The sequence below is a fragment of the Peromyscus eremicus genome, chromosome 16_21, assembly GCF_949786415.1.
Source record: "Peromyscus eremicus chromosome 16_21, PerEre_H2_v1, whole genome shotgun sequence".
NCBI classification, from domain to species: Eukaryota; Metazoa; Chordata; class Mammalia; order Rodentia; family Cricetidae; genus Peromyscus; species Peromyscus eremicus.
In genome coordinates this window covers 47,231,631-47,254,256 of record NC_081432.1, presented here as the reverse complement: position 1 = coordinate 47,254,256, position 22,626 = coordinate 47,231,631, and the positions used below count along the sequence as shown (strand labels likewise).

At 38.4% G+C, this 22,626-nt stretch overlaps 1 protein-coding gene across 1 annotated transcript in view; it reads right to left on the bottom strand.

The window, feature by feature from the left end:
• The window catches only part of Adgrb3 (adhesion G protein-coupled receptor B3), a 708,652-nt gene that overhangs the window by 389,274 nt on the left and 296,752 nt on the right, over positions 1–22,626 (bottom strand). The window contains exons 8-9 of the mRNA XM_059281371.1: positions 9,692–9,793; positions 9,212–9,318 (exon numbers count right to left, since the gene is read on the bottom strand). Of these exons, the coding sequence (XP_059137354.1) occupies positions 9,212–9,318; positions 9,692–9,793 (209 nt within the window). The remainder of the gene's footprint in view (positions 1–9,211; positions 9,319–9,691; positions 9,794–22,626) is intronic.

Here is a 22,626-nt window from a genome sequence, read left to right as displayed (position 1 = left end):
ATTCATTTAATGATGATGTCATATTTTTAAGATCAAAGTCATTCACTTGGTAATGCTTTTAAGTTATTTACATATCTACTGGGCATCTCTTAATATGACATCCTAAGTTATAGTATCGAAATGCTGTAGAGTTGGGACAAGTGTTTCTAAAATACAGATGTGGGTCAGTGATGTGGCTGAGTGGGTTAAGGTGCTTGCTCCCAAGACAGATGATATGAGGTAGATATTGGAGATTCACATGGTAGAGAGAATGGACTTTTACAAGTTCTTTCTGACCTGCACATATGTTCCCTGGTACTTGCACACACACACACACACACACACACACACACACACACACACACACACACATACACACACACACACACAAATGTATGTGGTAAGTTTTTATTTTTAATACAGAAGCATAATTTTCTAAATCTTTTCTAGTATTTCAAATCAATGCCTGGCAAGTGAACTTTGAGCAGCCACTGTATTCCCATGAAGACAGGTTGGCAAGCAATCTGGATTACTGAGTGAGAAACCAGTGAAAATCACAGATATGTTTTCTATATCCTCAGAGCTAACAGGATAGCCATACATATGCTGTCCGTTCAAAGTCTGTAAGTGAAATAATGAAAAAAGGGCATTGAGCAGACTCTGTGGTAGGATGATGTGCCCGTTAAAGATCCATGTCTAAAGGTTTGGTTTCTAGCTCACAGCACCATTGCGAGCGAGAGAAAGCATTAGGAGATAGAACATAGGTGCAAGAAAGCTAGACTATTGATGTCATATGATTTGAATATTTATTACGAGACTATATATAGCCACTATAGGGCAACCCATCCTTTACATTCTCCCATTAAAATGTACTATTTTGCCATAGGCCACAGATCAAATACCAACCAACTATTGACTATAGCTGTGAGTTAAAGTAAACCTTTGCTACATTTAAGTTGGCTACCAAAGCCCTCTTAGTGCAGAAGGCAGCATGGCAGTCTCATAAGTTGGCTACCCCTGGTCTTCTCTGTCTAATGCACAATCTTACTAAAACATCAAAAAAGCCCTGTCCAAGATCAGTCCCCAATTGGAATGAAAACACACAATCCTTGAATATATTTAAAGAGGCAAGGAAAGGGTATATGGAGTATCCCTGTAAAAGATCATGTGTGTAAGGCTTAGTTCAGAACAGGTGGATATAATATTTAAGAGGTAACTGGATTAAGGGACTCTTATCTTTCCAGTGGACTCATTCACTTTGGATTCAGAATTTGATGACAATTTTGGGACTTTGAAAGGTATCTGATCTCTAGGCTTTCCTCCACCTCATTTTCTGTTTTTGGGTCTCCAGGGGGGAGCAAGTCTGCTTCATGCTTCCCTGTTATGATGTCTAGCCTAATGAATGGTCCTAGCAAAGGGATTAGACATCCATGGAATGAAACCATTGAAATCAGCCAAAGTAATACTTTGTCTTATTTTTCTTTTTCTGTCAAGGATTTATCACAGTGAGAAAAGTTAGCTATTCTGACCCTGCTTCTTGTTGGACACTCAAGCAAGAAAGCTGGCCCCAGACCCTTACAAGGAAAGCTGGCCTCTGAATTCAGGAGAGATCTCCCCAACCCTCACCACAGGCAAGAGAGAACTAACTCTGATGGCATGGGCACAGGGGTGCTGGCTCTGCCCCCTCGCCCTAGATGGGTAGCCGTAGCAGCCTGGATTGAGCAGCTCAGCTACCACCCTCCCATGCCCACAGCCAAGACTTGGGTTGCCCCACCCTAACATCTACCCCATCTAGGTCCTGCTGGAGCTCATGAAGGGACTGGTCTTGTAGAACAATACCGACAGGATCTCCATGATTCAGGTCAGCCTCGCGATATCCAGGAGGAGTTTTGGTGAGGATCCAGTGATGATGGTGTGCTAGAAACCAGAGGCCTTGAACCAGACCAGTGACTCATTGCAATGAACACTTGCTAGCAAAGCTAATTGGACAAAAGGGTATACTATGTGACACACCACTTCCAGTGCCACCAGGATGAAGAGGTTTTGGAGAGGCAGGAAAGAAGGAGAAGTGAAGAAGTTTTTTTTCTCTTTCTTGTTTTTATTTTTTGTTTGTTTTGCTTTGGTTTGAATTTTTTAAAATTTTCTTGGGGAGCATGCTGCAGGGGTGAGGTGAAGATATGGGAAGACTGGGAGGTAAGCAGAATTGGGGCCCATGATGTGAAGTTCCCAAAGAATCAATAAAGAAATTGTGTTAAAAAGGTTAGTTATTACAGGGGCAGAATGCTTTCTGTTGAATAGAGAGAGCATGGTCTGAAGACATACTGCATTTCCATTGATGAAATTCCCAACTCTCCATAAACATTGTTACATATGCTGGAAGATTTGAATAGTAACTAAGGAGAAAGGAAAGAAGTGGTGGGGGTGGGGGTGGGAGGGTTGGGATGGGAAGGTGGGGGTAGGGGAAGGAAGGTGGGGGGTGGGGGATGAGGGGCACAAATTATCTAGAGATTAGAGCTAAATGGTAGGAAATCTAAATTAGGTATTATTAAAATGCTAAAGAAAATAGAGGAGGAAATAGACAAAATAAATCAAAAATAGTTTGCCTATTTTATAAGGGAGAATTCCAAAGGAATTATATATTCTTTTAAATCTTAAAAAAAAGTATATATTATTCTAGGGGTCAGTAAACAATGGCCTGCAGTTTGAGTTGAGTCCATTGAGTGATTGGTTTGTTTTCTTTTAAATAATTTTACTGAAATACAGCTATTTCCATTTCTTTGTGTATTATTTGTAATTGCCATAAAGCAGAACATTTGGTTTTAATAGAATCCACATAGCGTGTCGTAGTTTGAATAAGAATGGCTCCCATAAGCTCACGGATTTGAATGTTTAGTCATCACAGAGTGGCACTAGATGAAAGGGATTAGAATGTGTGGAGGAAGTGTGTCACTGGGGGGTGGGCTCTGAGGTTTCAAAGAGCCCAACACAGGCTCAGTGTCTTTCTCTTCCTGCTGTCTGTGGATCAGGATGTAGAACTCTCAGCTCTTTCTCCAACAGCATGTCTGCCTGTGAGCTGCCATGATGACAATGGACTCTGAAACTGTAAGCCAGTCCCAGTTAAACACTTTTTTTTATAAGAGTTGTCATGGTCCTGGTGTCTCTTCACAGCAATAGAACACTGACTAAGACACATATAAAATCGACCACATTTACTATTTTGTCAGTATGGAAAAAATCTTGACAGCTTAATTATTCCATATTAAATTGGAACCGTGAAAAATCAAATAATGGAAAATTTATTAGGAGATTTTGAAAATGCTATAAAATTTGACATATAAATTATTTACAGTTCTAAAATTTAAATATTTTAACTTAAATCCCAAAACTTCACTGTATGAATTTTTGTAAAATAAATAGGCTTCTGCCCATCTTAAAAGAAGTCATGTTTTTTAGCTTTCTTTGGCATTGCTGAATACTGAAATAATTATTTGAGTTCTAGAGAACATGACTCTGTCAAATTCTTAGTTTGGCAGCATTACTGAAAAGGTAGAAAAAGACTAAATGCTTGGTCTTGAGTAGTTAGAATGAGAGTGTCCACATTCCTTCAAGACAGGGCAAAGAAACTAGAAATACATGGGTATCAATGTCAACCAATGTTGTAATTAGTATTGATACTAGTTCACGATAACAGATACTATGACTGATACCAGTCCCACTTAATGGGCTTTTGAGTGACTGCTTATTGATTCAGTGAAATAAACCTGATATTTTATTTGTATTAAAATGTTATTTGTATGTTAATAAATAAAGTTGCCCGGGGGTCAGAGCTATTAGCAAGCCATAGGAAAGCAGGGCAGTGGTTGCATACGCTTGTAATCCCAGCACTTGGTAGGCAGAGCTAGGTAAGTCTCTGTGTGTTCAGGGATACAGCCAGTATTGGATACACATGCCTTTAATCTCAATACCAATCATAGAAAACCTGGAGGTCTATACAGACAGGCTGTGATAAGGCGGTCATGTGGTTGGGTTTACAACCAATGAGAAGGCAGAACAGAAACTCTATATAAAGACTTTAACACAGGAAGTAGCTCTGGTTCGGAGAGGTAGGACCATCACAGGAGGAAGGGTAAGGTTTTAGCTCCTAGCTCTGACCTCTTGGCTTTCTTCTTTGCATTGGTTCTGTGTTTCTTATTTAATAAGACGGTTGGTTACATCTACACCCATGTGATTATAATGCTCAGCCATGATCAAAACTACTGATCTCCTCTCTCTCTGCTGCTTGCTATATTATAGCTTTTGTATAAAACATTTATAAAAACAGAATGGGTAGCTCCTATTTCTTAAGACTACTGTACATAGTTAATATTTGAAAATTGAAAACTTGTGCTAGTTCTGTACCAGTTGGCCCTGGGTCCTGGCTTCTTCTTGTTCATTATAGAAACAATAATTTTGCATACATTTTGCCTTACTAAATTCTGCTCCACAATAATCATTGGGGATATTATTTCCTTTCCCTTAATTAAGATCTAATAATAAAGTAGATTAACCTTCTTCTAAATAATGTGCTGAAAATTTGGGCAATGAAGTAGTTGGCAACTTTGTGACTTTGTGTGTGTGTGTGTGTGTGTGTGTGTGTGTGTGTGTGTGTTGTGGCAATGGAGGAAAATTCAGCTATAGATAGAGAACATGAGAGAAAAATAAACTAACCTATGCTCATATTCTATCTCTGAACATTCTTGCCTCCCTCTCTTGGTTTCTCTTTTTGTCTGTTTCTTTTCATCTCTAGCTCTATAGCTTTTTTTGAAAAGTGCAACCAATGAAAGTAAAGAAGAAACGACATCCTTACATCAAGACTCAATCTCTTTGACACCTCTTACCAGAATGTCAAACTTTCAATGACTAGATAAAGCATTCCTTCAATGCTGTGCTTGTTTAATGACATTCTGAGGAATAGGGCCAGAGAATTCAGGATCAGAATTCTAAGAGAGAAAATGTATACCTATAACTCTTCTTTCTTTATAGAGGCTCTTTCACTAGGCTAATATTGTTAGCCTTTTTCAGCCCTCCTTCACGCCATCATTCACTCTTCTCCAGGGAAAGGAGAGTGATATACCTGCCTGATGAATTTAGAAAAAAATCCTTCGTAAGCTTGTTCCCATTCCCTTTGCTTTAAGATATGTTCTTTTGCAGCGACATATATTCTGACATACCTATAAAGCCTGTTTCTTCAGGGGTATGTATGTGCGTGTGCGTGTGCGTGTGTGTGTGCGTGCATGTGTGTGTGTGTGTGTGTGTGTGTAAGAAAAAGATTGAAAATGAAACAGGGTTGTATGTACGTTTGTTTATGAAGTTTAAGAAAACAATAGCATTTTGATGACTGGGTTTAACTTTTTATCTCACAAGGTGTCCAAGCATCACAGGTATTTTTTGGTAGGATTTGTTCTGTATTGACCAAAGGAGTCCATATGTAAGGACAGCAATTACTCCATATTTCTACAAATTATTGGACTGGGAAAAACTGCATCTGTATGGTAAAATGTATTGCTTTCAAATGATTAAAAACCACAATTGAAATGGATGTACCTGAACTCTTCAGCTGTCAATAGATTACTGTAAATAAGAAAATAAGCATTTTGAACTATCTATACTATCTATACTCAGCACTGTGTTCCACATTAGGGAAAGGCAAACTAAAATAACATAGTATTTACCCTTAAATAACTCAAACCAATTTTTCAGCATAACTGAGCACCAATTTTATATTTTAAACTGATTAATGACCCAATTTTTTCTAAGTAGTTTATAACTGAGAGTTCATAAGACATACTCAGCTATTGTTTATAGATGATAAATTTCATTTCAAAGTTAGTCTTTGCCTGCTTATTTATGAAACTGTTATATGCATGCACTGTGTCTATGTGTGTTTTGTTTGCAACATATACTGTAATTTATACATTAAAAGGCTAGAAATTATCAGCCTATCTATTTTGAATAAACTCCTGCAGTAGACTATAAATAATTGATGGCAATTTAATTAGCTTTATTGGTATACAAACATAAGAAAATAAAATCCATTAAAGATTAAATGTTGAAGTGATAAACTCCTCCAGAGGAAAAATACCATCTTTAAAATAATTATGATTTGTGAGAGTCTCAATCGTTCTATATCATAAGCACTATTGAGTGCTGGTTCTTAAAGTAGGAATTTCGGGGACAACAGGAGTGAGTCTTTAGAGAACTTGTTTTCTATTTCCGATGGACTTTGTAGATTGGATAATGAGGATGACTGTAAGACAACTGTCATTTCAAACACAGATTGATCCTTAATCTTATATGACTGGAATATGTAAATGTGAAAGTCATGATACATAAGCAAGCATGAGATTGTGTACATAGGCATCTTAGGTCTGTGTATTTTCAAATGCATAGATCGTATGTTTATGCATTCCTACCAATGTGTATTATCATATATGTATACATATATAATCATAATTTATGTGTCAAATACTTGCGACATCTATCTTCCATCTCTTCTCAGTTTTTTTTCATTATCTACTTATCTGTCCATAGCTGCTATTTCTCTATTGGTACTGCTTATTAGCAATGTGTGGGTTTCTAAAATTTTATTTTGAGGAGTGATTTTAAAACTCAGTATGAAATTTCATTCAACAAAGATATTAATTCACCATACTTGCATGACTTTATAATAATTTGCAAACAGGAAATATAAAGTATTTCATCTATTATTCCCTCCCACACACCCAAAAATACTAAAATGATGCTACTTCCATTCTGTAAAGAGCAAACTAAGACTTGAATGTCATCATATGACTATCCTGAGGACACACTGCACACAACACTGTAGTCTAGGTCAGATGATTTCTAGTCAAAAGCTCAGAAGGCTATGTGGCTTTAAGAAGAGAGAATGGGTCTCAGAACAACTGTGCCCAGGATGTAACTTTCACTCTCCACCTCACATAAGTGGACTGTGTCTTGAAGATCTTCCTTTCCTGTAACAACTAAGAAAGGAGCACCCACAGCTGATGTTCTCTCTTATCAAGGGCATATGCACATTAGTTGCTTATTAACTTTTTAAATGTTTAGTTCTTATAGGATTCACAATTTGAAATTTCATTTCTTCTGTTTCATAGAGTGTATCTGCCTCCATTATTAGATGACTTGCACTCAAAGAATGCAAACTCCTTCATTATTCTATGCAAAAATTAAATACAGAGAGCAAAAATTTTCTATGAAAAGGTGATACTCACTTTTACCTAATTTGTAAAGATTGGCTTATCATTTATTTAATTCCTGCTGCTGTTCTATTCACGGCCACAATAAGAATTGTATATAGACATATTTAAATTAAAAAGGGAAGAAAGCGGCTGATAGAGTGCTTGGGTAAACATTTGCCTAAATTATATGAAGCCCTAAGAACAATCCTCGATACTATCAAACAAAGCAAAGTAAAAGGAAAGATGCACACAGAAACAAAAATCCAGTGGGATTAAAGTAGCTTATCTACACTAGAAAAAAATCAGCCGGGCGGTGGTGGCGCACGCCTTTAATCTCAGCACTCGGGAGGCAGAGGCAGGCGGATCTCTGTGAGTTCGAGGCCAGCCTGGACTACCAAGTGAGTTCCAGGAAAGGTGCAAAGCTACACAGTGAAACCCTGTCTTGAAAAACCAAAAAAAAAAAAAAAAAAAACATAAAATTATGTTGCTTATAAATCTGAAATATAATGATCTGAATCAGTAACAGATGTTCTATAACAGATAGTTTACATATTATATTCTTACATTTTGTGTGACAAAATTAAGGTATATATAATATGTTGCCATTATGTATAAAAGCATATATAAACATGCACATATATGTATATATATATATACAAAATTTACATTTTATAATTTCAAAACCAAATGTTATCTAATACCTCTACATAACAAATCAGCAACAGAACTGACATTTATCTGGCTATGTAGAAAGTAGAAAAAATTGTGTATTTTTCTGATAACATTTATGTAGCATATGAATGTATTTTATGATAAAATAAGGCTCCCTATAGCCAATAATTCATTGATGTATACATATAAACACACATTTGTATGCACAGGGAGAGAAATAAGACTCTATGTGCTTAAATGATTATCAGTTACATTACTGATAATTACCAATTTGATATGTAAATGCATTACATAGCATTTGATTTTAGACTTTCTAAAATGAGTTTTTTTGGTTTTCTGGTAATTAAAAAAGTACTAATTCTACTTAGTTGGTACAGTTATTGCATAAGCTGTTCTTTTCATGCACAAGCAAGAATATTTACACTATGTGTGGTTTTGACTGACAGTGAGAACATGAAAAGCCAACAGAAGCGCAGTAAAGCATGGAGGCTCTTAACGTCACTGTGTTTGGTTCCTGCTTTCTTTTTTTTTTTTCTTTTCTGTTTTCTACAGTGTTCACCTTGCCTGTGTATAGAGGACTTCATGTCTGCCAGGACAGAATGGCAGCAGCCTCTGAATAACGACAATGACTTGCACTTCAACAAAACCAAGCAAAATTGAATTGTGCTCAAAATATTCTGCACCATCGGCATCCGATAATCCTCTGGGCATATTTCATAAGATTCTGGAATTTAAAATACAGGAATGTGACTGCTATTTTGAATATTACATTCTTTGAATAATTCAATGGCATCAGAGGAAAAAGACATTTTTGGAAAATTTGGCCATATAATCTTTTGTGAGTAATTAAGTTTCTGTAGTGCAATGAACCATCCTTTTCCTTATATTTTAACTGCATGAGAAATTTGATACCTAAGTAACACAGTTTTGTCATTCTCCAATTACTGAAAAGTAAATGACATTTGATTAAAAAAATGTACAGTGTTTTGAAATTATCATGTAGTATCTAATGAAGCCTTGAGTCAATCATGATACATAGTTGAATTCTTACATGTGAAACTGAGGAAGATTTTGCTCAGTTCTTTGTTCCAGCAGATAAGGAATATTTTCATTTAAATTGTCAGGATCTGTAAAAACCCAGGCTCAAGGAACAAAACAATTTACCTCCGAGTCACAGAAATCATCTCCCTAACACATCCCTTTTTCCTTGGGGCATTTCTTCAGAGTGTTACTGATTTGATTGTACAACAGAAGGTTAAATTCTCACATAGTGATCATTAGGAAAGAATAAACAGAGCAAGTAGTAAAGCTGACTTTGCACCTACTGAATGCTGCAAGTGTCTGTACTCATTGGATATGCATCTTGCAAAGCTCGGCTGTTCCCAGAAGGCCACTCCATGAAGACTGAGAGAGCAGCGTCTGCTAGTGGTGCCTGCATGTCACAGAGAACAGAGAGAAGCTTTAGAGCAGGATGCTGGAAGGCAGAGCACTGGGAGGCAGCCTACAAACTGGGCTTAGACCTTTCTTTTTTGCTTTAAGAAATATGCGCATGAAATCGCTGTTTTGAATATTTTTATAATTCATGAGTCATACTGAGGAAGCAATGCATCAGCAACATTTTTGAAGTCTCTTCTTTGACTCCATTTACAAAGCATTTTACTAAAATTGTTCCATCAGTTGCTTATTGGACAGACTTTTTTTTTTTTTTATAGAGCAAGGTCTTTCTAAGTGACTTACTAAGCAAACTTTTGCATGGAGTTCTGGGATACAACCATGATAGGGTAGGGTAGGTCATCTTACTGTACCTGTGGCATTCAGTGGACATTGATTGAATGCCAGGTCGCCCGCAGGAGTCCTTTTCCACACCATTGATATAAGATAATCCTCTGGGCATATTTCATAAGGTGCTGGAATTTAAATACAGATATGTGAATGTCAGCAGAGTTTATGTTCTCAAATGCTGGCAATAGGCATTCGTCAAATGCATCCAGATGCAGAATTCTTTCCTTTCTGTAAATAATGGAGTTAACTGACATGTTAGCTATGTGCTTATAAGGAAACCATCACGTCTCATTTAATAGGCTCCAAACCCTTATGGGTTTTTGGAAAGCTTCTTAGTGTACATGCTTTGAGGAGACAATGGAGTTTTCAAATAAATGGACACATTCAAAAATGTTAACAAAAAAATTTACTGACCCTATAGATGTTAATTTTCCAGTAAACCAGTTCTGTTTTGAAATTATTAATAGCACTGAGAAATATGCATATAAACACACACACACATACACACACATACACACACATACACACACACGCATACACACACACATACACACACGCACACACGCACACACACACACAAACACACACACACGCACACACACACACACACACGCGCACACACACACACACACACACACACACACACACACACACGCATACCAGTCTAGCAATACTAGGCAGCTGCTCTACCACTGAGCCCAAGATACATTTTATTTCATCATTCAGGAATAACCATCGTAGTCATGGTTTATTTTATGAAAACATATTGGTTTGATTTCTATGCCATACTGCTTTTATAATCTCAATTTACTTACAGAGTAAAGAGACAGAAAAGAAAATTTAAAAATATTATATACTGAATTATTATTTTAATTATTTCTTTTTTTGAGATTGTTGTATAATTACACCCTTTCCCCCTTCCCTTTTCTCCATCCAACCTTCCCATCTGCATATCTCTTCTTGCTTTTTTTTCAAATTTATGGTCTCTTTTTCCATTAATTGTTGTTACATGTATATATGTATGTATGTGTGTATATGTATGTATGTATGTTCATAAGTACAACCTGCTGAGTCTGTATAATGAATCATTAAATAATGAGGTTCAACAATGTACACTCTACTTCAGAATTTTGGAACTCACTTTACATTTCAGTATTTAGTTGATGAAAAATGAGATTGCACACATTAGATCTTTAAGTTGTATTTTATCTTCAAAGAGTAATATTTCAGAATCGCACACGTCATCACACACAGGTTACCTCTCTTCTATCTCCTTTACAGATGAGGCCCTGAGGCTACAAAGAAGAGGGTCTCTTATGGTGACAGACAAGGTGGAGTTATCTGTAAAGTTTGGGTCCTAGAGTCCTAACTCCTCCGAAGTTTCTTTGGGCTTTCTAAATATCGTCATGACATCCTTCTGCCTCTGAATTAGTGCATGTGCATTTTTTTCTAGATTCTCACTAAAGCACATGCCGCTGTTTTCAGTCTATGAGGCCTTTGCATAACGGAAGACTTGGTAGCTGAGTTTTCTTTCATTAGCCTGCTCTCTTATGGCACCTTCTTCACCTCCCCAATGTTTTGCTAAAATGTTTAACTTAGTCTGAACTCACTGGCCTTCCCCTGCAGCTCTTTAGACTGGGACTTATCTACTGGGAATTCCTTTCTTCAGGATCTTAACTCTTTTCTCTCTGGCATCCACCTAATACGTGTGCCATTTTCCTGAGTCCATATTCTGAATGCTCTCTGCATGGTCATCAGTGTTATGTGCAATGCTCTCTTTAGATAACTCCAAAATTAATAGCAAGTTTCATCTTTTAGCCCTTATTTAGAATCTTATCCCTGAATCCATTTAATTTCCCCAACTATGAATTAGAGTTGCACACTACTCTAATATACCATGTGGGAAAACAAAAAGGCAAATAAACTTGATTTTTTTCTTCAGAATTCAAACATCTCCTTTATTATACGTTAACTCTAGATGAGAAAATAAAAGTCCATGGGGGTCACTAAATGGAAAAAGAGTCATCTAGCCAGGGTACCCTGTCCTTACCCCTATCAATAGTAAAACCAATGTCTTCCTGACTCCTTACAAGCACCAGCTGTAACAAAGGACACATATGTTATACTGAATCAGGGTCCCTTCCTGGGACTCACAAATGGGTTTTATCCTTGAATCTGTCATGGGAATGGTAGGGATCCATAGGTTGGAGTGTATCATATACACAAAGAAACAAAATAACTCACCCTGAAAAGGTCAAACTTAAGTAAGGATGGGGCAGCTTCTCTGCACCTTTCCTTCCCCAAGTAGCTCAATTAACAACAGGGATATCAATTCCAGCAGCCACAATCAGCCAAGTAGCCATAGCTACTCATGTCCAGATGTAAGCTGGGAGACTTACCATACTTTTCCCCATAACTCCAAACATCAGGTTAAACATCCCTCGTCCCCTTAATCTTCCTTTCTACCCTGGCCACTTACCCAAGTATTTACTCTGTCGAATTAGGGACCAAAGCTCACTGGTTTACTCCTGCACTTTCCTAGCCTGAGCTAAAGAAAACCAATAGTGCGGAAGGATAGCAGACTGCTTTCCTAGTTCTTTTAGTAAAGGGAGGAAGCTGAGGAAAAATTAACTACAATTAGGGAAAGCATTTCACACATTAAATAGAAAATTCCACTTCGATCTAGAATCTGAAGGATTTAAAGGGGGCGGGACTTTTGCAAGAAATGACATTTGACTGAGATGGTCAGTGTGAGGTCCATTGAGTGCTCCAGGCAGAGGGAGCCATGCATACAAATGTGTTAAGTGACAGTGGGACATGAAGGACAACAGGATAGACAGAGTGGAACAATGGTGTGAGGGGACAAAGTGACACTGTAGGTTATGGGGCTGCAAATATCCAGGCAAAGGATGGTATGCTTCAGTTTTCAACCTTCAGACTAATTTGCTTTGGCGTAGACTAGATGGCAAAGACCTTTGGGGAAGCGAAAGAAACAGCACCATGATGACGTTAGGAAATGATTGTTGAACACCATGATGATGTTAGGAAATGATGGCTGGACACCATGATGACGTTAGGAAATGATGGTTGGACACCATGATGACGTTAGGAAATGATGGTTGGACACCATGATGACGTTAGGAAATGATTGTTGGACACCATGATGACGTTAGGAAATGATGGTTGGACACCATGATGACGTTAGGAAATGATGGTTGGACACCATGATGACGTTAGGAAATGATGGCTGGACTTAAGAGGAAAACAATTGAAGCAGCAAAGTCAACCCAAGAGGTAACTAAATGATTAGAGGAATGAAGAAGACCCAGGGTTCAAGGAGTATTCCTGCTGTCTGAGCAGAAGAACTATGGATAGAGATGCTAACTCACTACTTAAAACTCTCTCTCTCCCATGGCTCTGCAGCTCAGTAGGACAAAGGTAAGCGTGCTGCTCGCTATGATGAAAGGGTGCTCAGGGCAACTTTAATCTGCAATGACTCTCATTTACTTTCCAATACATCAGCCTCACAGAATTAATGTTCACATCCAAATATCCCACACTCATACTTTTCTATCTTCTATATATCTTACTTAAAACAATCTTTCTTCTCTCTTGTAAATGTAAAGTTCCCTTTTCTTTTTTTGATAGATGAATATACATAGGCCATTTTGAATCCAGGGTTAATATAGGTAACATACAAAATGGGGGGAAAAAGTAACACAAATCTCTTTTCTCTAGCTCAGGTTCCTTACCTAAGCTTGGTTTAAATATACTGCCCTGGCTTGTGATAACAACTCGATGTGCTCAGGTACCTCCAAGGCAAACTGTTGGCATCATCTGTCCCTCAGCACTTTTCCTCAGGGGCTTGATCTAGGGGTGTAGAACACTGGGCATCCTTCATTGCAACCTGACTTTGACAGTCTCTTTCTTAAGCTTCCTCCTCTCTTCCATCCTGTCAGCCGCTGAACTGAGCTGCTCTGCCTTCTCAGTAGACGTGGAGTCCATTTGCCTCCCATAGCCACTTCCTAAGCTTCTTTCTCTCCTCCTCCTTGGCATCATGGCGATTGTCCCAGGCCTCTTGGCTTTAGTCTAACTTTCCTTTAATCTGTTCTAAAATCTTCAAATGTAGCACTTAAAATATAAGACATTTCCTTTGTACTTAAGTGTTCATTTCTCCACAAAGCATCTCTGAATACATAAATTTAGCATTTCTCACAGTGGACTGAAAGCATTTAGCTGTGCATGTACCTCTTCCAAGATGATACATTTTAGGATGCTAAAATCACTTCGTTTATTTCTTTTGTCTGCTGTAATGAACTCCACTAACCAGACTTGACTATGGAGTTCCAGAAATATGGTTGGTGGGTCTGAGGACTAGATTTTAAATATTATTTAATGTTAGTACAAATTTAAATAGCTATCATTTATGGACACTGTTGTTAAGATAATTACTTTATTAATGTAAATACACCCCCCAAAAATTATAGAATACTTTTAAATGGAAAATTAGAATAAGAGTTAAAGTCCACAAAATTTGAGTGTATTACATCATTAAATACTATATAAAATACTATACAAAAATCTATTTAAGGGTTCTGACTATAGTTTATCTAACATGACTATTAGACTTCAATATGTTTTGTTCCATCTGCAAATCCAAGTTCTTTCCATTACGCTTTTATTTATTAACTTTCACTTTCCAAATTATACATCTCTTTTGTTTTTAATGCTTTCTATTTCAAATTTCCTTCAGTTCCACTGAGGACCTTTGAAATACATTTCATAAAATCTATTGGTATAGCTTCCAGGATTTTCTGATTGTGACTCTGTATAAACCAACGGTAGGGCAATTTTGCACACCGAGAGACTTCGTGTCCTTGTTGTCTCAGAAAGCCTTTTCCTTTAGTAGTATTATGGGAAAGGCACATCCCTTCTGTGTCCTTCCCTCTGTGGTCAGAATGTGTGGTCATTGCATGCATCAACCACTAGATGGCAATGGTGGGCTAAAAGGGACAATTGCTTTGCTTTTGGGTCTGCATCAGAACTGATGTTCAAAATCAAGGTGGGTAACTGTAGCAACAATCAGGTGAGAAACAGGTGTCATTACTTAATATTTTGAAAATACATACTGCTTAGGGAAAAACAGAACATCTTATTTTCAAGAAAGTATAATATTTAAAGTAGGCTGTGATAGAATGCTTGCGTCAAGGACTAGCGTCTACACTCTCCATTCTTACCACCTTCCACCGCTACATGGCCTCCTGGCTGTGTTCTTGTCCAGTCCTCCAGTTAGGCTCTCACATCACAGCTTATCCACTGCTACTCCTGTCTCGGCTGTCCCTCCTCATTGTCCTCGGACACCTGCAAGGCTCAGATCATCACCTTTAATCCTAACTCACAGCTCACCATCTAAATGACTCCCTCAAACACCGCCCCTACCTTTGCCTTCTCATCTTCCAAAGCACTTGTCTATCACCTTGGTATGCAAAATATTTTTCTCCTAGCTCACTCATGTCTGTTCTGGCTAGAACTATTCTTCAATAGTTTCTAAGATTACAGATACTGATGGTGACTCATTAAAATGTAGATGGTGTGTGTGTGTGTGTGTGTGTGTGTGTGTGTGTGTGTGTGTGTGTTGTGTGTGTGTATGCATGTGTGTATGTGTATGTGTTTACATGTGGAAAATGGTATGACCATATTCATTCAACTTAGGAGCAGAAAGAGAGGCTAGCTACTCTATTAGATTTCATTTTAGTCTAAAGGTTTCCAGGTGGCAGGTATGGAGTTCGGGTTTACAGCTGACTAAGAGCCTGTGGACTCCTGGGTAGGATATCCTGTTGTGACATGCACACATCCTAAAAAGGGGAAGGATAAAGTCACTTGCATACTATTTCGTGGTGCAACCCCAATACTCAATTACTGACTTGCCTAGTGATTCATCTATACCCAGATAAAGCAAACAAATAAAACAATAGCAATTTTCTAAAGCCAAGGGAGGTCAACTGACGTTCTGTTCTGTTTTGTTTTGTTTTTATCTTACATCTCAACAGCAGCCTCCTCTCCCTCATCTCCTCCATCTCCCACCCTCCAACTTCCCTCCCCCCCCCAATCCACCTCTCCTCCATATTCTTTCAGAAAGGGGCAGGCCTCCCATGAGCATCAGTAAAACTGCCATATACCTTCCCCTGTATTCAGGCTGGGCAAGGCAATCCAGCATGAGGAATAGGTTCCCAAGAGCCAGCCAAAGCACCAGGGACAGTCCGACTTCCACTGATGTTGTTTTGCTGCACTGTGAATTATTGAAGTTTGGGATTAATAGTATTTATTGGAGACAGAAACTCAGTACATAACTAATTAAAAAAAAAGGAAGAGGGCAGAGTCCAGCATTTCCAGGGTGGATAATAATGTCAAAGCTAATTTCTCATCAAAGATGACCTGGTATTCTTTGATGATTATATTTTAATGGCATTAAGAAACATATCTATCTGTGCTCATATCAAAATCTAAAGAGCCTTAGACACCGTAATATTGATTTATTTTTCCACCTTAGTTGTACTTGTGGAATTCATTTATTAAACAAACCACTTACTGGAAGACCTGGGAATAGGATGCAAGAGCATTCTGGGTTCTTTTCTATAGTCGTGATAAAATACCTTGACAGATAGCAGCTTAGAGGATGAAAGAATTTATTTGGCTTATGCTTCCAGGTCATAGTCCATTACTGAGAGAAGACAGGGTAGAAATTCAAGCTGGAATTCCAAGGCAGAAACCATGGAGTAATGCTGCTTGCTGCTTGCTCACATGCTCAGCTAATGTTTAGGTAGCTTTTTTTTTTTTTTTTTTTGGTTTTTCAAGATAGGGTTTCTCTGTGTATTTTTGGTTCCTGTCCTGGATCTCCGCTCTGTAGACCAGGCTGGCCTTGAACTCACAGAGATCCACCTGGCTCTGCTGAGTGCTGGGATTAAAGGCGTGCGCCACTAACGCCCAGCCCTTAGGTAGTTCTCAGCAATGATCCTATCCACAGTGGGCTGGCCCATCCTATATCAATTTACAATCAGAGAAATCTCCTGCAGCCGTGCCCACAAGCCAATCTGATCTGGGCAATCCCTCAGTTGAAACTCCCTCCTCAGGTGACTGGGATGTGTCACGTTCAGAGTTAAAGCTGACTAGGGCACCCTAAGGCAGTTTCAGAGGAGACTGAATCAAAAGGTAGGTTTGAGTAGAGGTCACGGAATGCAGCAGGACAACACAGAAAGGATGAGATCATCGTGAAATAATGATTCATATAACTGTCCTGATGGATTTATTTTACACATGGGGAATTTATTATATTTTAAATGCTATACTTGAAGTTTGGAGAACAGGGTGAAGGAAAGCAAGTCCGAGAGACCTGGAGTAATCTCCATGATGCAAGTGAGGTGGAGGACAAGAATCCCGGGGGTGGTAATAGGAAGTGGATGGGTTCTAAATCTACTTAGGAGGGAAGCTGCTCAGTTCCATGGCTGACTGCATGAAAAAGGTGAGGAGGCTTCAGAAATAAAGGATGAAGACAGATTTCAAAGGAGACTGTCCACTGTGCTACATCCTAAGCTCCAGTATGGGGACAGAAAAAACTCGGAGGAGGGGACAACGACTACAGTTTGTACTTGAGATACCTGAGCATGTGTAAGTGTTATCAAAAATGAGCTGCAACAGATAGAGGCTATTCCGGAAAGCCACAACCAATCAAAACGCAGAATTATCGAACCCAGTCCCAAAGGGCACATCTACAATACAACTCCTGAATCTAAGCCTCCACCTCAAAATTGTAAAGTTGTGTTTTCTAGAAATGTCAGATGCTATGCCCATGAAGCCTCGGGAATACGGCTGCTTAAACAAGAGCTGAACAAGGACACTGATAGACACGGTAATGTGGATGGGGAAAGCAAGGGCCTCATTCCCATACAAAGAACTACAGGCAACGGAGGGATAGGGAGAGTGGGAGAAATAGTCTTCCCCAGGAATGAGTTCACTATTGGTTATCTAATACCAAATGGTCAGCCCAGCAAACATGCACACACAAGTAACATTATACATACTGAATAGGTGTGTGTGTGTGTGTGTGTGTGTGTGTGTGTGTATGTATGTATGTATGTGTGTAATTAATGAAATAAGAGGCCATGGATTTGAATCGAAGTAAGGAGGCATAAATGGAAGGGGAAGGGGAAGGGAAATGATCTAACTGTATTATAATCTTGAATAATAATTTAAAATTTTAATTGGTACATAGAAACCATGCCCAGGAAGGAATGTTGAGCTGATGGCTCATGCTAATTTTTTTCTGAAGCACATTACCTCTGTTTACCTTGTAAATTAGAAAATACCAGAGTGGCCTAGGTATAAAAATATACAGGGTTTTGGATTTTTTTTTTCCCAGAAGTGTGAAGGGATCTTGTACTTTTATGTCTTAACACACTGCCATACCAACTGCTCATCAGCTGCAAGATCCACTGCTTGGCACCCTGACTGCAAAGATAAAAACTTATTCAGAAGATACAACTGTACTTGAAGTCACAAGTATGTAGTTAGCATGCTTGCTTAAAACAAGGTGGCAATTACCTAGTGATTAGCTGGTAATCTGTCTATTCAAACTGATTTACCATCTCTTAAAAATAGCAGAAATTATACAGGGCTTAAATCAATTTGATGTGGGAAATTAGTTTTCCCCTCATATGCTCGAATTTGAGCATTAAAGGGAAATTGATGCTAAATTGCAGAGCCGGGGGGAAAAAAAAACCCATGCACTACTCATGACCCCCACGTTTCAAACTGTACTTGCTGGCAAATCATTAATCATTGTTATTCTGTGAATTCCTTGTGCTGGGGAGGAAAAGGGGAAAGAGGCTGGTCTCTGAGCTTACAGGGCTTCCAATTCTGATTTCAGACATGCGACATACTCCTGTGAAGGATTCATCCCGCTCGCTACTAAGGTCTGAAGAAAAGGAGTTTATGAAGTTTCATGTGGTATTTTGTTTGTACATTTCAAACAGGGCCATAGTATGTAGCCCAGTTGGACTTGGAATGTACAGTCCTGTCTCCACCTCCCAAATGGTGCGATTACAGGCACACACCAACATCCCTGATGTAATTACCGTCTTCTTGTAGAACGTTCTCTTTATCTTAATTTGTATGCCTGTACCTCCATGAATGACTCTTCTAAGTATATTAAGTATTTAAATGCATCAAATCTCTTGCTAATTTTGAAGAGAACTTCATTTTAAACAAGGAATCAAAGTAGAAAAAAGTACCTAACCTGAAGCTACTCAGGGAGGAAGTAGTGGCCTATGGTCAGTCAACCAGCCAGGCCATGCTCAGGGATATTTACTTTGTCTCCAAGGACAGAAGCATTTTATTGTTCCATTGATGAATTACTTATTTATCTTTTTCTAAAAAAAACCTTTTGAGTCTTGAAGTAAAAAACACCTCAGCTCTTCATTGTCTTGTGATTATAGGTTGCCTATTTGGATTCAGTACAGTATCTTACCAGTATGGGATAGTGTTTGGACAGTATTTTATTACATGTTGCAAGTAAATTGTGTATTTCAGTCTAGCAGAGAAATTGTCTTTAGCTTTAATTTCTTAGCAAATTTAAGTAGAGAGAAGTTAACATTAATGTTGAAGCATAGCTCTAAGCTATTCGGTAAGTTCTAAGAGAGCACACACACGATTTTCCAAGAACATTGGGTTTGCTTGTCACATTATATGATTTTAAGAACAGCTAGTTTTAACTATGTTCCCAAACGTACATGTACAAAACTACTGCTTGGTGGCACACTGGAGTAAATGGACAAGATTATTTGAGATTTAGACCACTGGCCACATCTCCTTTGTGGGTGGACTCAGATGGACTCAGTTCTTCAAGAACATTATTTGAACCCATTTGACCAATCAGCTTTACAGGTAACTGTGAGCTGCCTTGAAGTTCTCTGGCCAGAAAGAACAAGTGGGGTTGAAATTTGGGGAAACTGAAGAGCTGAGCAAGGAAATGTATGTATTTTCCTATCTCGTATCTATCAAGTATCTATTTATAAAAGAAGATAGATAATTCTACAAATTACAACTGAAAAATAAAATTATAGATTTGGGGAAAATGTCCATTCAATGAATGAGTCTTGGAGATAACAACAGAATTCTGAAAGAGTTAAAAATTATAAAGTACATATTAATATCATAGCCACCACCTAGTTTATTTAGATGACCATAAAATATTACTGTTACTTTCATTTTGGCATTAATGGTATGAAATATAAATCCAGTGACCTATTATGCTCAGCAAGGCTCAGCATGGAGTATGGGATGTCAGGCTGAAAAGACACTGTACACATGAATATGTTGGAACTGAAGCTAATATCATCAATCAGATGGACTATTAAGAAGACATAGAATGGGAGCACAGACTAACTTTACAGGGTTTCAGTGAAAAAGATACACTCATAAGAGGGAGAAAAGGAGAAGCCTCATTAATGGACTGACTCCCAAGAGGCTCCCATGCTAACTATCAAAGTCAAGGGAGCATCAACACTAAGTGGTCCAGATGGCTAGTAATAAAAACTGTAGTATATAGAAAGAACACGTACCACTCATTGCCTCCAGAAAACAGTCTGTACAAGTGTGACTTCATTACATATAATATATTACATAGGACTCTTAGGGTATACACTAAATTTGGCAAGTAATGAGAACCTATGCAAGGTTTTTAAACCAAGTGAGTCATACGGCTAGGCCATACTAATCAGACAAACCTGTTTAGAACAGATAATGAGGTCTGACTGATATGAGTAACATAGAATTCATCAACTGCCATTTATCATCCACATTTAGCCTTAACGTTTTAGCACATTGAAGCAATTCCCTACATCATGTTGGTTCCGTTTTAATTGTCAAGACACCAAGAACAAAAATCCAGTCTTCCCTGGGCTCCCTATTCCACACTTTATTTTCTGTGTTCCTCTGTTACTAACAGGTGTTAGCAAGGGGCATGCACAGGGCCACCTAGGAAAGAAATAGGTGACTGAGGATCGGTCATCAGGAAAGCGACTGCTCAGATCAATAATCGGTTCAAATGACACCAAGGATTCGCCTGTCAAGTGGAAAATTCTCCTTCTCTGGTACAGCCTGGTAGATGACTGCTAGCAAAGCATGCTGGGAATCTGTGAGAGGTGCAAGACCAAGTTGTAGATCTGCAGGCATGTCCCAAAGACTTTACTTTTGATTAGAAGGAGAAAACAAAGAGTGGGCGTTGAAGGGAAGGTCACTCACACCAGGCTATGCAGGGAATCAATGAGGAAGAGAAACGTCAAATTTAATATGAGAGGTTAGTGCCTCTGTGAGCATGGAAACAAAAGAGTTATATTAATTAGAACCTCCAAATGTATTTTGATGTTCTGACTGAAGATTATTGTTAGATATATCCTAAAATTTACTTCTTTTACTGCAGTAATACTCAAGACAGAAAGAAGTAAAAAAAAAAAATAGCAATATGTGTTTCTTTATTTTTCTTCTCAATTTGAGGATGTTGCCAAATATTTCTAAATCAGACAAGGTGGCTAATAGAAGATTAGACCAAATTGATTTTTAAGTTCCTACCCTAGAATAACCTCTGTGAGTTTCCTCAAAGTCTTCTCTGATGAGCAATCTGCTAAGATGAATTATTATAATAGTTATCTCCATAGCAACAGGTTTGAGTAAAGGACCCATAGTGCCATCTAATTTAAACCTAGTCTTTTGGCCCTCTGTGCTTCTTCCTTTATTCTGCCCATAAAATTCAGATGGTTTGTTCCAGAACTGTAGAGTAGATTATGTAAAAATAATCAAACACTTGTGCTTTGGGGAGGACTCAACACTATTTTAGATATTTATTGGGCAATAAGACCTCTCTCTCATTCAAAGGCTATCGTCAACTTCATATTTACATCTCTGCTCTTTAAAATATACCTGAGGTGCTTGACAAGGAGAAACAGAAGTCAATACCTAGTGCCATCTACTGTCGACACTGAACTCAGTGTCTGATTTTAGGTGAATAATTGGTATGAACCCTTGGGCATATTATTTGCTGCTATTCACTATAGCCAAATATGTTCAGTTAAAACAATTGTTTTCACCTTTTGAAGAGCTCACCAGATAACAGCATAATTCCTGATAGGTTATAAAGATAACATGTAATAGCAGAAAATACTAGAAATTCAGGGGATCTGTGATGCATTCAAGGCAATGTGAAGTCAAAGGACACAGTTCATGGCAGCCTGAAAAAGGTACTAGGAGTTTCTTCTGTGGATAAGAAAATGAGCATTTGAAACTGACATATTTGGGTTTATGAAAATAACTACATCTAGCCTCAACATGGAGTGGCACATGCAACTTATAACAGCTTAATTTATTAAGTTTCCTACACTTGTTTCTACAAAATATGTACGTATATAGTTTTAGCGGCTATGATTATTAACCCATCCGTCTACTAACTGGCACCCGAGGAGAAAACAAGTGAGCACAACTGGACATGTCACCTTCTCCACTGTCTATTCTCACACCATGGACGGAAATTCTGCATGTGCACACAGCAGCTTCTCACTCCAGAAGGTGAAAAACACCAGGAAGAGACACATACTGTTATAATAAAGACTCCATGATTAAAAGCTACTTGGAGAGGAAGGGTTTCTTTGACTAACACTTCCCAGGAACAGTCCCTCGTGAAGGGAACTCGGGGCAGTAACCCAGAGGCAGAAACTGAAGTGGAGACGTTGGAGGTACACTGTTGACTGGCCTACTCCCTGTGGTTTGCTGAGTCTGCTTTCTAATGCCGCCCAGGATTGCTTCCTTTCCCCAGGGTTGGCCCCACTCGAGGTGGGCTCTGCTCTTCCATATCAACTGTCAACCAAGAAAATGCCTCTAAAACTCCCCCCTAAGCAATCTGAGGGAGGCG